Source organism: Harmonia axyridis, chromosome 1 (genome assembly GCF_914767665.1).
Source record: "Harmonia axyridis chromosome 1, icHarAxyr1.1, whole genome shotgun sequence".
NCBI classification, from domain to species: Eukaryota; Metazoa; Arthropoda; class Insecta; order Coleoptera; family Coccinellidae; genus Harmonia; species Harmonia axyridis.
This window is the reverse complement of record NC_059501.1, coordinates 52,290,465-52,313,508: the sequence shown is the minus strand read 5'-3', so window position 1 is coordinate 52,313,508 and position 23,044 is coordinate 52,290,465. Positions and strand designations below refer to the sequence as shown.

At 34.6% G+C, this 23,044-nt stretch overlaps 1 protein-coding gene across 1 annotated transcript in view; it reads left to right on the top strand.

The window, feature by feature from the left end:
- LOC123679387 (dynein beta chain, ciliary-like) overlaps positions 1 to 23,044 on the top strand; it is a 52,091-nt gene that overhangs the window by 17,837 nt on the left and 11,210 nt on the right. Inside the window, exons 3-9 of the mRNA XM_045616943.1 lie at positions 3,258 to 5,073; positions 6,364 to 7,946; positions 10,218 to 10,790; positions 11,377 to 11,724; positions 14,523 to 15,144; positions 19,001 to 19,328; positions 21,240 to 21,642. Of these exons, the coding sequence (XP_045472899.1) occupies positions 3,258 to 5,073; positions 6,364 to 7,946; positions 10,218 to 10,790; positions 11,377 to 11,724; positions 14,523 to 15,144; positions 19,001 to 19,328; positions 21,240 to 21,642 (5,673 nt within the window). The remainder of the gene's footprint in view (positions 1 to 3,257; positions 5,074 to 6,363; positions 7,947 to 10,217; positions 10,791 to 11,376; positions 11,725 to 14,522; positions 15,145 to 19,000; positions 19,329 to 21,239; positions 21,643 to 23,044) is intronic.

Below are 23,044 nucleotides of genomic sequence, written 5' to 3'. Positions count from 1 at the left end.
TTTTTCCAAAGAATTATTCCGTTCAAATATATTAGATCATCATAACTGCGTATTGAACCTTCAAAGACAAATTTAAAAACCGTGTTGACCACTCAATTTATGTGGCATTAATGACCAATATACTTGAGATACAGAACAAAGAAAGTGCTGAAGGATCTAATTATGAATTATCGACAATTCGAACCTCTCACACTGCGTAGAATTTGGTTCGAATTAATTTGGAAGGTTTTACCAATTTCCCATTTATTACACGGTCATAACCAGATTTTTTATAATCGATTCGATCTGGTTTGAAGAAAAAAGATTGCCGAAGTGTACAAGAGCCCCACAGGACATCGACATTGGGGTAAACTATTTTATTGGCCAGCTCCACAACCGCGCTGACAAAGAAACCGTTCATCGAATTCACAATATCCACATTGTTCTCAACAAATTCACCACTTTCAGAACGTATTCTCCTAATTTCTCGTTCATGATTTTCAAGAAATATCGTGTTGATGGCACTCCAAAGATTTTTACTATCAAATTTATTCTTGTTCATTGTTTCTTTGAAGTTATTATTTTTCACAGTTTTGATGAAGGAGGATGAGGAGGAAGAGATAATTCTTATATTTTCTGTATTCGGAATTTCGAACTTCCTATACCAATAATTTTTATGATCAACGGTACGAAGCAATCCCGAAGTCATCTAACACTTACGGTGTTATCGTTATTGTGTTCTTATCTATAATATTCTTCAGGTTATATTAGAAAAACGTTGTTGCCTGTTGAATATCTTTCATTTCATAAAAGATTGACCAATCGAATAAGCGAAAGTCTTGTTTCATCTGCTGATAATTGATATATTTTTTTAATCCATTCGTAGACGAACAATCATTGAAATTTTTCTCGAATGGAATGTAATGTATAATGATCCGTTGAAATTGTTTCAATTATATAAGCTAAACAAACTTTTTCTATCTCAAAATTCCTAGCTTTCAAGAAACTTCCATTTTGCTATCGGGTGAGTTTGATAATCATTGAAACGAGATTATACTCTCTCGATAAATTCGAATAATCCTTCACTTCTTTATCATTTTCATCTAATAAATTCAAGTTTATATCCCCAATAATAACTTGACAAAAAATTGATCTACTTTCCATCTGGTCCAGGGAAACACCAAGTTGTTCTATAAATATTTCGGGGTTTTCAGATGGTGAACGATAAATTCCTATTCCTGTTATCCTGATTTTTCATCCTCATTCCACAAAATTTTCATCTCGATACATTTACTATTCGCAATGCTAATTACTTTGTATGTAAAATTGAAACCAACGGATACAAAAATTACATCCCCATCGTTTTTATTATTTGAACCTCCGCTATAAACAATCTTATACTGATTTATAAAAAGAAAGTCTAAATTATGGATCTCAAACGTCTCACTTAGCACTCTACAGTAAAATTTTACATCGAATTCACTGAGCAAAGACCTACTTCTAATATTCTGATGAAGTATACTGAACGAGTTCCTACCAATATAACGATGCATATTGACCTGAGATAGCAAGCTCAATTGCATTCACGGATATGTAATTGAAATCTCTGATAACCGGATACATAATTGAACAATGTGAGAGAAGCGAAAGTGAAAAATAAAAATATAATTATAACCTGTATAGCAAAAAAAAAAAAATGAAAATGAAAAATGCCCAATATATGAACAATAATAAAACGAAATGAAACTATCTCTTCCTAGAACCCTCACTCGAGATGGATTATCTAATAGCGTTTTCTGCTTGTTGCACAGGTGTGCACTAGTGCTGCACTGATCGAGTGTGTCGTTTTCCGCTTACGTTTTTGGTGCGCACCTAGTTCAACTTTTTCGACACTGGTTCTGGGAGTCGGTGCATCATTTCCAGTGCAGATATGGCGGATAACAATATAATATTTACTTTATGTGTAGAGTTTTTAGAATCATATTCATCTTCAAGTGATGGTGAATTAGAATTTTTGACCAAAGAAAAACCAGAAAATGAATTTTATAATTCAATTTTTATTTTGCTTATACCTGTAGTTTACAGAATAAACTATATTATTATTATTTCTATAACTTAACATAGTGTTATGGAATTTTCTCGATCCAAATTTCTAAATCATGGATTTCGTAAATTATCTCTGCTGGTATCAAACGCAATATTAAGATTTATAAATGATTTGTTATGTTTGTAATGATAGTTAAAATTAAGTTTTGAAATATATAAAAGTAAAGGGGATAAAACTTAAGGGTTTGGAATTGGAGCTTAGGATATAAATTTTTATTAGAAACAATAAAACAGGACTGATTGAAAAGGACATTGAAGAAAATAATTTAAATATAGGTGATCTGAATTATTTCGTAGTTTGTCGTAAAATACATTCCAAATTTATTTGACTCTAATTGAGAAAACAGTTGCATATCCATAATAATAGGTACTAATATTCTCATCTGGCAATGAATTTTCGGTTTCCATCATTAGGTATTTGTATTTTTATTATTATTAAATTGAAGTAAATTTAGGGTTAGATTGTTGTGTTTGTGTGTGAAACGTCGCGAGAGGTCTCTGGTAAAAGTGCACCGAGAAGAACTTTCGTTTTCAGCTTCATTTATCAAAATGTCAATTTCTCGGGCAACCCGTAAAAGTGCATGACGTCACAGGTTGCACTCAGTGCACACTTGCCCTGGTGAATCAGTGCAACAAGCAGAAAACGCTATTATAGACGACGATGTGCCCTTCTGCAGGGTATCGCTCCTCGGTGACCCAACTTTGCGTTCCGTATTTTTTTAAATTTTTTCAATGCTCTTTATATTCTTCTTGACTTTTGAATTATCATCAAGTTCCACATGCTCAATCTCCTAGATAAGTTGCTCCCTTTACACTTCTGTACCCGACCACCCACCTGAGTACTCAAGATTTTGGTGCTCGTAGTGGTTCTCTATATTCCCTCTACTGCAGAACCCTGCTCATCAATTATGACCTGCACTTCACAAATTTTTTTCTTCAATTGATCACAAGGTTTAACATTCACTGGCAAACTATGCACCTTCAATTATTTCTCACATTATTCGGATAAATTCGAACATTTCCCAGGAACAATTGAAGAACATCGTCTTCGACAGATATCTTAAAAATATTTATCTCCTAATATAATAATCAGTATAAGCAATTCTGACTCTGGATGAACAAGAGTAGGTCATTCACAAATTTGATGTGAAATTAAATATTCTTATTTACAGATTCGTGGAGCGGTTCGAGGAGAAACAATATTACCAATGCCTTCAGGTTACGGAGGTATTTACAAGAGCATAACCATTTTGTCGGATTCTTTCGGAGAAACAATAGACATTGAATTGAAAACCAGAATCGAAAATATATTTGTCAAATGGATCCATATCTGTAAGGATGTAATCAAGGAGACACCGAAAAACGCTGACGCTTGCCATCCGACCCCAATGACTGAAATAGATTTCTGGCAAAAAAGATACAATAATTTCCAAAACATTTACGATCAACTAAGTGACCCAAGGGTTAAGAAAATGGCCGAGTTCTTAGAACTTGTCAATAGTACATACCTGAAGTTATTCAAATCCTTATTTAGGAATATTGTGACGGCTCTTTTAGAAGCCAAGGATATAACTCTTTATTTGAAACCCTTAGTCCCACACATACGCAGATTCGAGGAAAATGATTTCCTAGATATGAAAAATCATATTAAGCCCTTAATTCACGTAGTGGCACTGATCTGGTCACATTCAAAATACTACGCAGTTCCAGAAAAGATAGTTATGTTATTTCATCAAATAGTTAACCTTCTGATTGAATCTGCGGCGAGAAATTTGGATGCGCAATCACTTTTTCTTGGAGAACCTGAAGACATATGTGACAAAGTAACGAAGACAGTTGAAATATTGGAGCTTTTCTTGGATTCTTTCGAATACGTGAGAGAAAACCTGTTCCAATATTACGAGAAAGTCAAAGATCCCAATAAACAGCGTTGGTCCTTTCACAGAAGGACTGCCTTCCAAAGACTCCTAGAATTTTTAGATAGGCTTTATATGATTAAGAAAATTCTTATTGCAAACACCGACTACAGCAAGTTAGAAAGGGTCGAATTAGGTGGAATTAAAGGTAAATATCTATCTGTAAACTGCGAAGAAATTTTTGCCGACTTCGGCAGGATTTATAAGGTATTCCAGGATGTGACATATGATGTGTTGGACATAGAAGATCACCATATAAACGACGATTATAAAGTTTTCGCGGAAAAATGTAGAGATATAGACAATAGGTTGGCATCAGTCTTTCAACAAGCATTCAAAGAGTGTTTCAACTTGGATGCTCAATTCAAGCTCCTTAATATTTTCGGTAATCTGAAAGACAGATCTTTCGTGCAGGAAGAAAATACAAAAGCAATCAAACTCATTATTGAGATGATGAATATCGAAATTGATGATATCAAGAAAATGTTTGACAACTCGGAGTTAGTTGGGATTGGTTTAGATAAATATTATCCACCGGTTGCTGGTAGTATATATTGGTACAAAAAACTTTATGAAAGAGTAATCAAACCCGAAGCAAATTTCCTTCTGATTGAACATGAAATCATGAACTCTGAAAGAGTAACATATTTATTGAAGAAATATGAGCAGATGAAGCAAATTTTAAATGACAGCATAAATAAAAATTTGCAAGAATGGATAGAAAAGGTTCGTCAAGAAATAGAAGAATGTTTAGCTAAACCGCAATTGATGGTAAATACGGAAAATAATGAGATACAGGTTAATCTAGATCCTAGATTGCAAGCAATACTAAGAGAAATGCGCTATTTGTTGCAACTGGGTATGGAGAATTTACCGGATGAGGGTAGAGAGGTGTTTGATATGGTAGAACCTATCTACCAATCTTTCATTAGATTATCAAGGATTCAACAATATTGCAATTTTCTGAAGACCGAAACCCTAGAAGTGGAATATAATATGATTTCTAGTGAAATGGAGAAAATTGATATTATGTTAGAACCATTAATGTCCATTGTTACTTGGAACGAAAATGGTAAGTTGGTTTAGTTTATTATTTACAGTAATACCTTTCAGCAATTTTTTCGGGGAATCGGTTGTTCGTCTGAATCACTGTTCAAAATGTCCTAAGTTTATCCTTGAAAAAAATACAGAGTGCTTTATGTAATTTGATATCGGGTGAACACGAACCTCGAAGATTCCGAATTAATACATTTTGTATGTCAAAAATATCGAAAGTTTCCAAAAATATCCAGCATTTCCTAAAATTATGGTTTTCAAATTACTGTAGTGTATCAAATGAGCTAGAATAGAAGAATACTTATGAATTTCAATTTATTCTTTTGAATATTCGATTTCACTTTGTTTTCTATGAAATATTTGACATTGATACCAACAGTGTTTTAATTATTTTAGGTAAAACGGATTTTTCGAACTTTATCCAATTTCAAAAATTCATAAAGAAAGAATGTCAGATGTCACAACTTTGAGTTATACCACGTATTACAGCTGAATTTTTTTGAAATTCAAAATACAAAGTGATATTTCCGGTTCGGGAAAATTGAAAACATTAATATGTCGGCATAATTAATATCTCGGCATCTGTCAATTACATCCCAAGTTCCAATGAATTCCGCCAATAAATTTGGTTCTGATGATGGTTTCATTATTTCCATGAATATGCAAACTCACCCTTAAGCATTCTTAGAAAAGGCAGAAATTAATATTTTGCAGTCAATGCGTACTACTCTACCTCTGGTGAGAGTATATACAGGTGGGCAAATTTTGATGTTTTACACTAAAAAAAAGACGGAAGTTGACGTCATTTCCGGAAAAACCGGAGGTGCTCATGCCTTGAAAATATTTTAGATTTCATCAGCATCGTGAAATACTTATAAGTGCTGAATTTCATGAAAATACGTTCAGTAGTTTCCCGTATAAATATGGGTGAGGTTCCTCGTGAAAGACCCTGTATATAAAAAACAAGAAAGAAAGAAAAACACTGAAAATTTCTCTGTTTTTCTCTTGATGAAATCTAAATATATAGACGAAATGTTGACTGAGTCCAAATTGGTCATCTGATTTCAATGGTCCTAACCCTGTGAATTGAACTGTAACGCGTTCATTTGAAATTTTTGTCCTATTTTGCAACATCGAATATATTATTGAATTTGTTAACCTATGTTCGGCACACCTAATCAATTCAAAACTTCACTTACAGAAATTTTGATTTCCCTCTGAAAGGTAGTCACAAATGGTATAAAAATAGAATTGTGGAATATTCTTATTTTGCTTTAGTGTTGAAATCTCTGTTTGATATTTGCAGATCCTGAAAATATTGATGTCATGTACGAAATAGTCAAATATCTTTACGATAGAGTAAAAGAAGCGCAATCGAACACTAATCGCCTAATGAATAGTATTGAAACTTGGTCCAGATCACCAGTTTTCGAAAGAAAAGATGGCAAAAAAGAAAATCTCCTCAGCTTAGATGATAAGCATGAAAAGGTGCAGAAACGATACGACCAAATCGATTTATCTACACAAGAGCTGAAGAATGTTCTGTATCACAACTATCATCTGTACTTTGACCTTCCTTATACACCGCCACCTACTCCACCTTCAGAACTAATTCAAAAAGTTGACATGGAGCCTTTGTTTGACGATGAGAGTTCATCTATGAAAGACTCTCTGATTTCAACAGATGACGATGATGACAGAGAGGGCAGCCAACCAAGAAGTATGAAAGCTCTCACAGTAGATTCAACTTCTAGAGCTGAAACGTCTGAAGATAAATTCAATAAACGCAGAGAATACATACAAGCAAGTAGCCAGAAACTTCATAGGTACCCATTAACGGAGACAGAAAGTTCTGCTACTATTCAAGAACTGACCCAACCTCCAGAGCCTAATATATCTGAGAAATGGGACGCTTATTTATCCACTTTGGATCAAATAATTGTTGCTGAGTTTATAGGTGCTGTTATAGTATCCCAGAATTACTTTATGGATGAGATGGGGGATGATACCCCAGTCACACCTTTTCTTGAGATCTGGATGGAGCTCAAGGAGCCAAATATCATCTATGAGCCTTCAGTTGATAAAAAAGCAAAACCAAATTTCCTCACTCTGATTGAAGGCTTGCTGCAGGATATTTATAACATGGGGTTATACATGGAGAGAATAGATCCAGGGAGCAACGCTGAAAATTTTTTCGACGATATTGTGAACAATGAGATTTGCAGGGATAACCACGAAGAGATAACTGCGAGAATAATTCTGGCTATGACAAAAGCTGCGAACTTTGAGCGTACTTTCGATGTTTATGTTTCGCTATGGACTGAAAATAGGCAAGATTTCTTACAGGAATTCTTGAAGTATTCGAGGAGATTGTCACCTGAAGAGAAGGAACAACTAAAAGACCAAGAAGCTCCACCAATCAAAGAATCCCCCCCTACTATGATAATTTTCAAAGAAAACATTGACTTCTACGACAAGTTATATGTGGAAGTAAAAAAACTACCAATGGAAGAAATTATCGAAGGCGGCTGGCTGAGGATAGTCATAAGACCTTTGAGACAGGCTATTCTCAATGTCATAAGCAAATGGAGTAACCTTTTCAAACAGCACTTATACAGTCATGTTATTAATAAGTTGAACGAATTAGAAGTATTCATTATCGAGTCTACGAGTGTTATGTTGACTCAGTTGGAACCAGACGACATTGAAGGTCTGTTAAAAATAATGAAGTATCTATTTAAAATAAAGGAAATGATGGTTGAGACCGACGCTATGTTCAAATCTCTGAAAGATATAATGGACTTGCTTCTTTCATTTCATGTAGAATTTCCTGAAGCAATTCATGTACAATTACAAGAACTTCCAGATCGTTGGATGTACTGTAAGAAGGTGATTATATTTTTTAGTCCATATTAACAATTTTATCTCATTAATTTTGTAAAAAAGAAATTGCAAAACTAAAGCAGTATTACATTATTTACTATTGTAATACGAATAAGAAAAATGAATAAGTTGTTCTTTACGCATTACATTTTTCACTAGTATTCACCTGTGCCTCCGCTTTCGTGTTGATCTTTCGAAATACAACCGTTCTTTTCGAGAGATTTTTTTTAGCCCCAGATATCATCTCATTCATTCACTCCAATATAAATTCTACGTCTAGCATCTAGCATTTAATGGAAAATAGCTGCAACACTGCAAACGTGAATAGTTTGTTCAAATGAATATAATGAATGATCAAACTGATTTGTATAAAATCAGAAGTATTCATGTCCTTATTCCCTAAATCAGACCAAACTCACATTAGATGTTGCAATCGGGCTTCAATCTTTTTCGCAGTTAGGCAATAATCATTTTACTGATTATCTCAGTGTTATTCACCTCTAGTGAAGTATTCAGTTCTGTTAAGCAGGTGGCAATATGCCATTAAAAAGTTTTTGTGTAACTATTAATTACACAGTTTTTGTGCCTGTCAATATTTAGCTTAACACACATTTTTTAAGAAGTGTCATCTTCAGTCTCTTGTGTTTCTATGGAGTTTTTTCATCGTAGTCGCAAGCCTTCCTTTAGATGGGGTTTGCTTGATTTTTAGCTTTGTTGAAGGTCTTCACTCTTAAATCTATTGAATGATCGTCTAGGAATGGCATTTGTATCGTACGTTGCTAACAAACCATGAGACTCGAAGTCTCTGAATATGACACTTTGCGGGTATCCCAAAGCCGGGCATGTCCGAAAAAATTGCCAACTTGTACAGAAGAAGCTTGTTGAAACAGACATTTTTCTGCTTTCGCAAAGTAGCGCTTGCAACGACACTGCTCTTGTCTTTCCCTTCATAGCATCTGATGTAAATGTTGCTTCCATAGTGAAATTCTTGTCAAGTATCACTCCAAAATACTTGATATTCCTTTTGTATTAGATCTACCGAAGATGATTGGACGTCTCCGTGGGGAGATTTCCTATTTCGGCCGAAGCGAAGAGCCTCACTTTTCTCAGAGTTCACGTCGATTCTTCATCGGGCGAATCATGATCTTGACAGCCGCAAGCAGTTTTAGTAGTCGTCCTTTGAACCATACATCAAAAGCTTTGGCCGAATCTAAGAACACAATAGGGACTGTGTTCTTCTTGACTTGTTTGCGGTTGTTCCACTACTCGTAGGACTTGCTGTGAAGTGGACCGTTTTCATTCTAAGCCCCTCAGCACCTATTGAGTATTGCAGTTTTTTCCGAATAAGGTCCGTACCATTGGAAAAATATCCCCAATATTTTGCGTCATGATAGTGGTTTTGAAGAGCATTCAAAATATGCGAAAATATAAGGGGTGTTCCTTTTAAAAAATCATTCATTTGTTGAATAATTTTATTTGGGAACACCCTGTATATTAGAAAATATTTTCCGGAGATGCAGAATTGAAAGTACAAAAGGAATGCTTTTCAACTATATTTCTAAAACGTCTGGTTTGGCCACAATGGCAGCCTAACGCACTATTGCAGGACCCTGTATAAATATGAATGTCAATTGATAACAACTAAAATTATCGGGAAAGAAATGAAAAAAGTACCGTATTCTTAAAAAACTAAATTGAATAATAAGTGTAAAAAATATAGGTTCCGAACTTTTAAAGGGAATCTGAGTACAACCCTGAAAATAGCGAAATTACATGAAACATTTTAAAGGGTTGTATGAAGTTAACAAGCCCACAACATTTGAACAAAATCGGACTGCTGATTTCTGGGTATCGGAAGTTCAGACCAATTTTCATTAATCACCCTGTACCTCCGAAACTAACAGTCTTAGGATGCACAACAAGCTACTATTCTGAAAGTCCTGTATATAACGAGCGTTCATTAAAATTAGTGGTCAAGAGTGCTGTGGAGAAATTACAGTTGATTTTCTGTGATTACAAGTAGCGCTTAGCTTGTACCCAATTCTTCCTAGATTAGAAGTATGTGAACAAATGTTAGTGATATGGTACACTGAGCTCTATTTGTAATCACAGAATATTCACTCTAATTTCTCCACAGCACTCTTGACCACTAATTTATCTGAACTCTCGTTATTAACATTTAAACCAAATTTAACTCCATACGAATTGCAGGCATAGAATCAAAGAAGTAAATAGGCATTTCACAGTTTTATTTTAATTATGATTCTGAACTTACAGGTGGCAGCAACGACCAAACAGGCGGTTGCTCCTCTGCAGGCAGTTCAGATTAATGCCATAAAGCGACGAATTAGAGTATTTGAAACACGAGCTACATTTTATCGAATGCAATTCAAGCGTGATATACTATTTTCTTACGATTGCACTAATGTTTACTCGAGGGTGGACATTAATAATTCTATAATCGAAGATTTCGAGAAAGAGGAGAAACAGTTATTGGAAGATGGAAACGTATTCGATATTGTAATAGATGAAATCAAATCGATACGACAAAGTCGAAAAGAATTGAAGCAAATCAAACAGCTTTGGGATTATATCAACATGATGAATTCCTTCATATACCAGTGGAGATCAACACCTTGGAAAGAGATTGATGTGGAAGGTATGGAATTGTCTTGCAAAAAATTCTCGAAAGATTTACGAGCCATGGATAGAGAGATTAGAGGCTGGGATGTTTTTATGAGAGGGGAAGCTTCTATTAAGAATCTACTAACGTCTCTTAGAGCGGTAACAGATCTACAGAATCCAGCTATTAGAGAACGGCACTGGCAGCAGCTGATGCAGGCTACTAAGGTGAATTAATATGCTTCATAATCATTTTATTACTCCGCACTAGTAAATCAATATCCGTATATTTTTCTACAATAGAATATAATGACTGACATTGTACAGGGTAGGCAAATTTCGATGTTTTGGCACTACAATTTTTAAACCAGAGGATATGGACATGATTTTATACCCCATTCTCGTTCTTTTTGTCTGAGAAACTCACAAGAAAAGTATTCATTTTAGTCACCTTCTTTCGTTTTCGAGTTATTAGCGTAAATTGGAAAAATGGCGATATCGAAAAAAAATTTATATCTTCGCTAATACTGATGATAGAGCTCTGAAATTAAAACATCATAGTCACTTCTTTTTAGCAAGCACCGAGTTGTGTGTCGTCTTTTTGCCAGGGTTTTCAATTTAATTAATTTAATAGAAAATGGTCAAAAACTTTTTTTTATATAAGTCTCAATATTTTTATAGTTTCAACTGTTGATGAGCACATAAAAAGAGAGCTTTCTATAACAAGAGCGGTGATCTGATTATTTCTATGCTTCTTACTAATCTCTACAAAATTCGAATTTAGATATATTTTATAATATTTTTTAATTCATAGGTTCGTTTCGTCATGAACGAAGAGACGACATTGAATGATCTGTTGGCTTTGAACTTGCACGAATACGAAGAAGAAGTCAAAACAATAGTCGATAAATCGGTCAAAGAAATGGGTATGGAAAAAATCCTCAACGAATTGAATACTACATGGACATCAATGTCATTCACCATAGAACCTCACCAGAGGACTGGAGTTCAACTGTTATTGGTGTCAGAGGAAGTCATTGAAACTCTGGAAGATAACCAATCTGCGTTACAAAATATGATGAGTTCAAAATTCATCGATTATTTTTTAGAAGAAGTAACAGATTGGCAGATCAAATTGTCGACAGCTGACCAGGTTATACAGGTAAGATTTTTATCCGATTGATATTTTGTTTATATGAATTAATTCATATTGGACACACATTTCAACATGTTTCTTTTTGGTTAAGCAGGGAGAATATTGTCATGTACCTTATGAGAGCTAGTTTGTATATCATCGAACTACTTTACCAAACTTATTCTCCTGTTTTGAAGGTTCCAGGCATCTATTGGCCCATTAACCTTTTCGTTTTTCTAACCTCAAACGATTTTTGAAGAGTGGTTCTTGTGTATAACTTGCCTTTCATAAGAAAGACTCTTCTTTTTGTTATTGAGTTTGAGCAATTTCTGTTATTTCGTAGTTAATGTATGAGTCTTTCATGATATGTTGGTATTCTAATAATTTATTCAACTGGGTTGTACTCATCTAGTCATGCCAGCTCGTCGTTTGAATGTTAATTTATTTTTTCAGAACTTCTCGGCCTTTCTCTTCAGAAAATATGTGACAGTTTTTCATTCTCTTTTCCAATTTGGATAGTATTCTCATCTCTCTATTGGCTTTATTGGTAAGGACTGCTCTTTCCTTTCTGGGCATATTCTGTAACAAAATTTGTTGACTTCGTTGGTCTCTGTTAGTCTTGTTGGATTTGAAATGGCTTTGTGATCCGGTATTTCCAAAATCAATTCTCCATTTTCTTCTACAGAAGTAGAGGAAAATCCTCTTTTTTTCACCGTTTTCTCTGTAGTTTTCAGTTTTTCTTCTATTGTATCAGCTTTGGTTTTTTAAGCTTTGAATATACCATCACAGTTGCTCCGTGTAGTCGTGAAATTACAGTTTTCTCTTTCAGCTGCACTTTTGAACATCTATGCAGAATGATCCATAGTGGCTCTAACCCTCTCATTCCAGATGTCCGTCCCCAGTTTCCTCATAGAAATTTTTTGCAAAAACTACAAAAGTTTTGTAAGGACAATTTTTCACGAATCATCGCAGATGACTCTATAATCAAATTTGAATTCATCATTGACATTATCAAGACTTCAATAAATAAAAATTAAAACAATGAATGTAATGAAATTAGATTTATAAGTTCAAAACTGTTTTTTCTTCAAACTTCAACACTCTCTATCTCGAAAACGAAGCCTGTTAGGATATATGTTTATAGGAATTCTTTTTATGAAAAGAGTTGTTCTATTCGACGCCATTATTGTACGGAAATCTGGAACACCCGGTACACAAAATATCGAAAGGAAAAAGAAAATAGGGTTCAGCAATATATTATTATTGCTGTGGTAATGGACACAACTTCATTATAGACATTTTTGAACTTTAGCTGGTACAAACGGTAGCTACACAAGCTATCCTATTTGAACCTGGATATAGTTTCTCAATTCGTGACAATCGTCAGCGCAAGAAAAAAGTAGGACAATCATTGATAAGGATAAGCGTGTTTTAGCGTAGTAGTTGAAGGTTTATCCCATTTTCTACTTTTTTGTAAAGTATGCGCAGATACTCGTTATCTGCGTTTCAAAAAGCAACATGAAGTCGAGAGAGTAATTGCCATCTAGAAAATCTATTGATTTTCAAATGAGATGAATCACCATCTGGAAGCGCAAGAATCAAAAAATATCCAGGCATTTAGGTCGACATATCAGTTGGATCACTGCGCAACGGAAAAAGCGGTTGCGAATTTTGAACTATTTCGATCTGCGCCAGAACGGTATAAAGTTCTTCTATTTTCTTGACAGGGTTGAAGGTCAGGTTGTTGGAACAAAAACCACTTCTCAGACCATTGCCGACATGTTTCGATTTTATTCAAAAATCTTCTTCAGGGCTCTATAATAAATTACAAGATTTTTTTTTTTTAAAAACACTAATAAATAAATCATGTTGGAATATACAATGGGACATTACAATTGAATAAATAATTACATGAATATCTGAACAGTACAATACAAAAAGGAATTTTTTAAAAAACGAATAGTGAGAGAAACACTAAAAACAATCCAGCCCAGCATACAGGTACTTGATGATTTTACATTAAAAAGGGGAAACCAATTACTTACAGTGTATTTGCGGTTTTTTTGTCAGAATCATGAAATATCATGAAAATATATGAAAATAAAAATACTTCATCATTAAAAAAGGTCTCAAACCAATAACTCATAAAGTTCTTCATTAGTCCGTTCTTGTTTACTTAGCACTAGGTGAGTTTTAACCGATTTAATGCCGGATTCCCAGAGAGCTCCAAAGTGATGTACAAATGGAGGGTTCAAGCTCCAATCAATAGGCTCATCCTCTGTGGCATTGCTTGATGAATAAAGAGAGCAAAACTGCATACGCCCCACAAAATGTGTGCCTCCGTTGCTGAATATTTTATTACACCGTGCGATAACTGTCATAAAGCTGTCAAACAAGATTCTGATGAAGGTTCAAAAACCAATTCAAGTTGTACAACCTTGATGGTGAGTGGGTATATTTAGTATCTCGTGTTTTTGACATGGTGATGAGAAAAAAACTACCAAAGTCGACACTGCCACATTGAAATGGCTTCACCTGATTTAAAGGGCTAGAAGGCAAGTTTCCCATGAACGGTTCAACTGGTTTGGTATCAGAACGAACTCAGATTAAAACAATTCTTCATATGGCTGCTGTTATCTAGAAAATTCCAGTAAGATTCGCAACAAATGTTAGTTGTCTGATTTTATATCAAGAAAATTTCTTGTACCTCAAAATATATCGATGTATTCATCGGACTAATCTAATATACACTGATCCCAGATGAAATTTTTTACTATTGAGAATTCTTAAACCAATGACTCTCTGATTTCGATTTTATTTTCTAGGCATTTATAGAAGTTCAACGTAAATGGATGTACCTCGAAAGTATATTTATCGGATCAGAGGACATCCGCATACAGCTACCTGAAGACTCGAGAAGATTTGATTTCATCGATAAAGAATTTAAAGATATCCTTTATATTTTTGGTCGAAATCTGAACGTTATCGCTGCAACGAGCCAAACAGCCCTCTTCGATAGACTAGACAATCTATCAGAACAACTAACGCTGTGTGAGAAAGCTTTGAACGATTACTTAGAGACGAAGCGATTAGCGTTTCCCAGATTTTACTTCGTCTCTTCGGCCGATCTTCTGGATATTCTTTCGAACGGAAACCAACCAGCACTCATCCAGAGACATCTCACAAAGCTTTTCGATTCCTTGGCGAAACTCGGTTTTGAATCGAACTCGAAAAAAGCTTACAATATGAAATCTAAAGAAAACGACGAATACGTCAAACTGGCAACGCCGCTTGAATGCATTGGCAAAGTGGAGAATTGGCTGAATAAACTGATAGATGTCATGAGGAAGACTCTGCGTTCATGTTTGAATGAAGCTATTGCATCGTATGAGGAAAAACCAAGAGAACTCTGGATTTTCGACTATCCAGCCCAACCTGCACTTTGTGGTAAGTAATATGTTCTCCAGTCCTTGGTACTTTTACATGGAAATTTTTTTCGGAAGTTTGGAGGAAAATTGGTGATTTTATAGTTTTTGATGTGTTCTTCTCTCACTTCAATTTTGCCGCCCGCGTCGAATTCTTTGCAAAATGGCGCCCAAAATCAGTTTCTTTTTATATCTTCTTTCCGACCTATCCTCATATAAAGCAGTGGTAAGGAAATGAACCAAATGCAGATTGATTGGGATTGAAAAAAATATGGAGATTATTACCACAATTGCATTCTTCCATTCGTTCAAGCATTTGTTGAGTCTCAAAATACCATTGACTATCTATGGACGAAGTTTATCCGGGGGATGTAGAAGCGTTTTGTTGGTTGAGTGGTTTTCTTCGGGAGTGGTCTTTTTGAGACGTCTAAATTCGTTTTTAATTTTATAAAATGTCGTTTGTCTTATTTCTGCTTCAGTTTTAGTTCGGAGTATTCTTGATGTCGTTTTTTGCACAATTTCCTCAAAATCATTATCGTCATCTGGAAAGTGGTTGGGAAGAACTGGAGTTCCTACTTTTCGGCGAAAAAGTTTAATTTTACTTTTTTTTACTTTTTTTTTAGTCTGAGAAGATTACGCCCGTTGCGCCATTCAGCGTCGTGCAACGGTTTTTTCTTCACTTAAGGATCTTGTTTAACCGGCACAGTGGTTTGTAAAAGGCGTCTTGTCTCAGTTAATTGTCTCCAACCGTTTTAACTACTTTTCATTGTGCTTCTGGAGCTCTTTCTTTAATAGTTTCGTGAATCTGTTCACCTTTCTCTCTTGTGTTGGGCAATGGGCTAATCTTCGGGCTCTAACTTTGCGCCAGATCAGTTTCTCAATTCTTGGAAGCAAAATATTTCTGTCGGATTTTTGTTTTGTTAATGTCTTCGTTGCTTCATTCAGTGCATTTTGGATTTCCTCAGTGATCTTTTGAATTTCGTTGTTTTTTTCCCGTGAAATAAATCAGTTTCGGAACTTGTCGGACTGTCGATGAATTTTCGACAGTTTGGTTTCTTATTTATGTGTTCCAACTTTAGCATTATCGGATTATAATCTGAACTGAGAATCATTACAATAATAATATAGAAATAATGATTTATGTGTAGAGGTCCTAGAATGATCGGATATTCAGTTTCGGAACTTGTCGGACTGTCGATGAATTTTCGACAGTTTAGTTTCTTATTTATGTGTTCCAACTTTAGCATTATCGGATTATAATCTGAACTGAGAATCATTATAATAATAACATAAAAATAATGATTTATGTGTAGAGGTCCTAGAATCATCGGATATTATTGAGGATATAAATGTCCAAAACAACCTGTCTTCCTGAACCGTACTGCGTTAATCATATCGTGTCCAATCCGTTGTTTAGTCCAGGTCGGAGAGTAGAATTGGCTCAATCGGGAGTCATATTATGCTGTTTTGGTGGTTATTATGTTGTAGTCCGCCATCATGGTGTTTTCGGAAGCGTTTTCCAAGTTGTTCGTCCTCCCGTCTGACAAGTTTTTCTTGATGAGGACGGCAACACTGCCTTCTCTACCTGTTAGTCAGTCGCTTCTGTATCTTATGGTTCGGCTTGTAAAATTGCGAAAGGCAGTAAATTTGAACGTGGTTGGGACTGCAACGAGGTAAACAATGCCTCGAGAATGGGCGCGTATCCATAATACAATAGTTACTATGTCTGAACACCATCCTGTGCTGAGTCGTGGTAAGATATGTCTGGGTAGAGAGAGCATTGGTTGAGCCATTCTTTACCGTGTTGCATCACCATGTATGCGTTGCAGCATAGTAAACAATGCCAATACGCAGCCGGGACATGTCCCGGTTTGGACCTTTGAGTCCCCGTGTCCAGGTCAGTTATTCAATTGTCCCGGTCATAGTAATTTGCCCATTATTTAGATTTATATTTTCTTACATAGTGTAGGTAATAAAAAATTTCTTTTTATGGAATCTCAGCGGATTCCAGTAATCATAAAGCTGAAAAGCTGTTTCCGTTGCTCTTACATTATTTTTCAGAAACTAAAGCATTGAAAATAATATTATTAAAATTAGACACATAAATCGTCTTCTTCAATCACTTCATTTTGTGTTAAATCCTTATAGAGAACCTTAATATTTCCATACAAAATATTTTCGCTTTCAGAGAGTATAACACGAATATTTACTTTGAAAGAAAATGAAGGCGAGTTTTTTTTATTAAAAGAGATTATGTCCAAAGACATCGAAGCTATGGTTTGTCTAACGCACTAACTGCTTCCACTTGCGCTGCTATGATGGCCATTTCTGTGTAGCCCATTGCTCTTACAATTTCCAAAAATTTTTCGATATTTACTGTAAGGTACGAACGATGAAGGGTTTTCGTGAGTATGCAGAAACAACTTAATGTACTCTCTCATTCTAGAATTCAATGGCCTTCAGAACTTCACGCTTGCTGAAGCTATGGGTGCCATCGAAAAAAAAATTCGTAGCTGAGGAAAGGGCCTCAAAAGCTATAACCGACCTTTTTATGACTCTTTATCAGAACTTTATACTTTATTTCTAAACAGTCGAGCATTTCTAATAGAAAATTTGGATGATCATTAAATGAATACCGTCCTCTCAGATGAGTTTGGAAGTTTTGTGTGGTATTTCAACCTATTTCTATGCCACTTGTCCCGGTCGATGTTCCAACATTTATGGTAGCCCTATACTAGCTGCGTCCGAGTGAAATTTTTCTTCCCTCACTTTGCTGGAGTGGAACGTTTTCTTGAATGTCGTTCCTGAACCTGGGTTCTACTAATTCATCGATTGAAACGTTAACGATCAGTAGCCCTCACCATTGTAACTATAGTGTATGATTGGTGTATGAATTATTCAATAAAAAAAGACAAAACGTTCTTTGATGGTTCGAATTACTAATTTTTCGCAATTCGTAGGAGGTATTTATTTGATTTTTTCTATGTTGATGATATGTATCATTTCAACTTTTTTCATTTCAACTTTCAGAAATAAATTCATTATTATTATTATTATAAGTCATGGTGTGGACTGCAGGGGTAGAAGGCACTGGCAAATGGGTATCGGACAATGAAGTTGGACGTTCTAACTTGAATATATATTTTTTTTATAAGAATCTCATCAACTCGTGAACCGTTGAAACCGTTGATTTGGCAAACATAAAGCTGTGTTCATTCTCGTTTGTCTGTTGTTATTTCTGCTGTTTGTTTCTTATCTTCATCTCTTTATGGAAATTTGATTTTCATTTTAAATACTTCAGAAATAACAACTAACAATATTGTTTATTGAACACTAAATGTCTGAAATCAAATTCTTCAGAGAATTCAATGAGAAATGCATTTCCCATAAGTAACAATCGTTTCATCAGTTCGGTTCATCCATAATTCAATTGGCACAAACATAACTCGTGATAACTGGTTTGGCTTGGGTGTACCGAATTCTGAAACACTATGCGGCAACTAATTAAATTTGTTTTCAAAAATTCCTATTCACCTTTTTCATCTACACAACAAAATCTAATCTTTCCCAATAGGGGTCTGGATGTATTTTCCAGTCTATTCACGATCATGCGAGTATTTTGAGTACTGAATTCGATTGAAACATAATATCTCGATCAGAAGTTTTCGTCAAGTGCATTCTTAGCAGAAATAATATAATCAACATGTACCCAACCAAAAATGTTGTCGGTTTTTGTGTCTACAGGATAGGCCTTTCACATCGAAAAAGTATAGCTGCCTAGTTCTGGTACTATACCTGTAGATATAAGCTTGATATGAATTACATAAAGTGAAAAGCAAATTATTAATATCATTGTCATTGAAAGACCTATTGTGTAGGTACGCAAATTTGGTGGACGACTGAGGTAAATCTTGCCTTCGCCCGATTAGAAGAGGGCTACGAGAATGCACTCAAAGATTATCAGAGAAAACAAGTTTCACAGCTGAATGCACTTATTAACTTACTTCTTGGAGATTTAACACCAGGAGACCGTCAGAAAATAATGACGATTTGTACCATAGATGTACATTCCAGAGATGTCATTTATAAGATGATTGTAGCAAAGGTGGAGAACTCTCAGGCTTTTCAGTGGCAAAGTCAACTCAGGCACCGCTGGGATTCCAAACTCACTGATTGCTTTGGAAACATTTGTGATGCTCAGTTCAGGTAGGTAATGCAATGAATCAGTGAAAATAAGCTTCCATAAGGTTTTCAGGTATAATAACAATCTTTATATCAAGTGTACAAACAAAAAAAGATAGTGGTAGTCTTTTTTTAAAATTATAACAGAATGATGCTTAGTACCGAAACATTCGTCAGGAGCTCTATAACCTACTAAAGACCTCACTATGAAGGTAGAAAATTCTTTCTAGAATGAAACACTATTAAACAATCAGCATAGGAAAAATTATTTCTATGTTTCAATTAATGAAAGATTAATGAGAAAATTCAATCTATACATACATAAATGTAACGAAAACTCGTACTTAATCGAAAAAAATAAGACAACAAAAAGGCGAATATGTATACTTACAGAGTGTTTGGTAATTCATCCTGATCCTTTAACGGGGTCATACTAGAAGTAATTTGCAATAAATAAGGTTCAAAAGTGGATTGTTTCTGAGCTATGATGGTTTTTCGATTTTTCAGAAAATCTCTGAGTTTTTTTCTGAAAATGATGAATTGTGTAGAAATTATTATGCTGTAAAGATTCTACTTTTTTCTTTTGAAAGCTGCTAAATGAGAGTTCACTTTGTAAAAGAGATTGGTCGCCCAAAATTAATAACATTGTATAAATTATTGGTGTTAAGTATAACTACCACTACCATATTACAATGATTTGTAAATAATATATATATGGTGTCCCGGGAGTAACTGAGCATATTCTTATCAGAGGTAGAGTAGTGCTAGGTGAGTATGGATTGACCACAAAGAAATCATTTCTTTTATTCATTCTCCATAAATCTACATGGTGAGTTTTCATATTCATGGAAACCATCATTAGACCAAACTTAACAACGGAATTTTCTGGAACTGTTATCGATGCATGCCGAGGTCGAATTGAAGAAATATTAATTATTTCAATTTTCCAGAACCGGACTCACTATTCCTCATTTAAAGTGTTCAGGATGAAAATATCACATTACGATACGAATTTAAAATCATTCTTTAGTTTTCTGAAGAAAAGCAACTTCAATACGCGGTATCACTCAAATATTCCACATCTAATACATTTTTTATGAATTTTTGAAATTTTCGAATGCATCTCATTTTTTTGATGCATCTCATTGGAGTCATGGATGAATAAAAAAAAAACTTCTTGAAAACGTGACATAAGAATTTGCTAATATATGCAATAATTCATTAGTGAAACAACAATAAAAATCAGAAAAAAATATTCCCAAATACAAAATTTGAATCTGAATTTCCTAAGGTTGATTTTAAATGGAATAGCTTGAAATGGAATTAAAACTACCGATATATTCATATATTCGATTGGGCATTCAGAAAATATGAAAAAATATTACGAAATATATTATGAGAAAAAAAAAATTCCGTTTCCTTGAGAATCGTAGATTCAAATGAAGAAACAATTGATGAGAAATTGTCTGTAGAACTTTCGAAGCCTTGATTCGATAGTTTCTCCAATAACATATTTGAATAGTCCATTAAATATAGGGGTACTATTATATTGATCGGTGACTTTTCAATTTTGCTTGAAGGAGCCACAAAATCGAGTGACCCGCTCACGTGAAACCTGTACAGTTAATCCCGGGACACCCTGTATATCTGTACACATTATCAGTTAATATTCTCATTCGGGAATTTTATGAACTTCATATGTAGGTACTGATATTATGATACGAAAGTTACACTACTTGGTCGGTAATATTATATTTTCTACCTAATTGCGCGAGAATCTTTCGCCTGTAATGCCACCTACTTTTCAAAATTAATTCCGCCAAACTTGGGTTGTTGTAGTAGAAGTCTCTATGAGATTCTATACAATAATTGAAGATAATTGATCTTTTGAATTTTTATTTCCTCAATTTATTGTTCATGTGAATTTGTTTTTAGATACCAATATGAATACCTTGGAAACACTCCTCGTTTGGTTATCACTCCTCTAACTGATAGATGTTATATCACCCTTACTCAAAGCCTCCATCTCATTATGGGAGGAGCACCTGCAGGACCTGCAGGTACTGGTAAGACAGAAACTACCAAAGACCTTGGAAAAGCTCTAGGAGTCATGGTTTATGTGTTCAATTGTTCTGAACAGATGGACTATAAGTCTATAGGAAATATTTATAAAGGTTTAGCTCAAACTGGTTGCTGGGGCTGTTTTGATGAGTTCAACAGAATTTCCATCGAAGTGCTGTCTGTCGTTGCCGTTCAAGTCAAGAGTATTCAAGATGCTATCAAAGAGAATAGAAAAAAGTTCAAGTTCTTGGGAACAAAAATTCAGTTGATTCCAACAGTAAGTTATTTTTACTACCTATTCACAATTTTCATAATCAAAAGAGATCAAAAGATTTCTGATTATGAGGATGTGCCAACAGAGTTGAATTATATAGGTACGCATCAAAATATATCGTCATCAAGAAATGTATTAATTTAGATTTCCACTTGTCCAATACTATTAATACCTAATAAAAATCATAAAATCGCGATGAATGGAATAGATGGATAATATGATCGAACATTCAATAATACCAACATTAAACAACTATTTCAGTTATTAATTGGATTCTGTCTCCACTTGTTGGAAATTCTATATGTATACATCTTATATGTATACGTATAGCTCAACTGAGTTCCGCTGTTTTTTGGTGAAAATGCATTGTTAGCCACAATTTTTTTTCATCCTTCTGGTAGAGTTCAAATACTTTTATGGTCAAAGCATTCATCTTTTGAGGCTATCCCTGAATCAAACAATGTTTCCTTTCGATTCTCATCGACCAATACCGTCAATTGTGCGCCTACGAAGGTTTTTTGCCTTCCTTCTCGCGGACTGTGCAGAGTACCTTTAAAAGCAGTCAACATTATGTGGAAATTGTTGGTGAAACTAACATTCAAGTTGAGAAAGTGAAGAACTCGCTTTTTAAGCCTTTCAAGGATATCTGCTCAAGGATTTGTGTCTGGTAAATGGAGTAATATAATTTTAAAAAACTTGGGAAACTCGTTAATGCACATATGTATACTTCACAGTAAAACTTTATTTCTCTGCAATAATTCAATTGTATAAAAGTCATCGAACCAGATGCTAGGGCTGATCACCCATTGCCTACAATAATTAACAATATAAAATTAAACGTGTGCAATCGAAATGCAGAGAACCTAATTATTTAGAATCAATCGAAATTTATAAACTAGTGAATAGAAAAGTTCTGAAATTATAAATGAGCAAAATGAACTGTGTTATTCCGGAATATTTTAAGTGTTCAAACAACACTTGAAATCTTATTCATTTTGCTAAAAGATCAAAAATGTGTTCGCCAACTGTACCACATTGCATAGCTTTTCTGATTTATCACTTCTTTAGAGCTTTCTTATGAACACCTAGGCTCTTCAGTGTCTGAAGATGAACTCGAAATGAGTTTGCGGACAATTGGTAGTAAAAACATAGAAAATATAAAAAAATTTTTTAATGATCATGATCGACTACTAATCAGTAATGGCTGAAACAGCTCAATCTTTATTTTTAGTTCTAAACTTCATGTCTACATTTGAATCTTGTACAATTTTCTGTAAGTGCTATTCACTATCCTCCCTTCCATTGCTGAATATTGTGAAAATGTCCAGTTTTCATTCCGTCATCTCTGAGGCATATTGTCGAATCACGAATTCAGTTTATGATAGCTCGATAATACCTTAACATT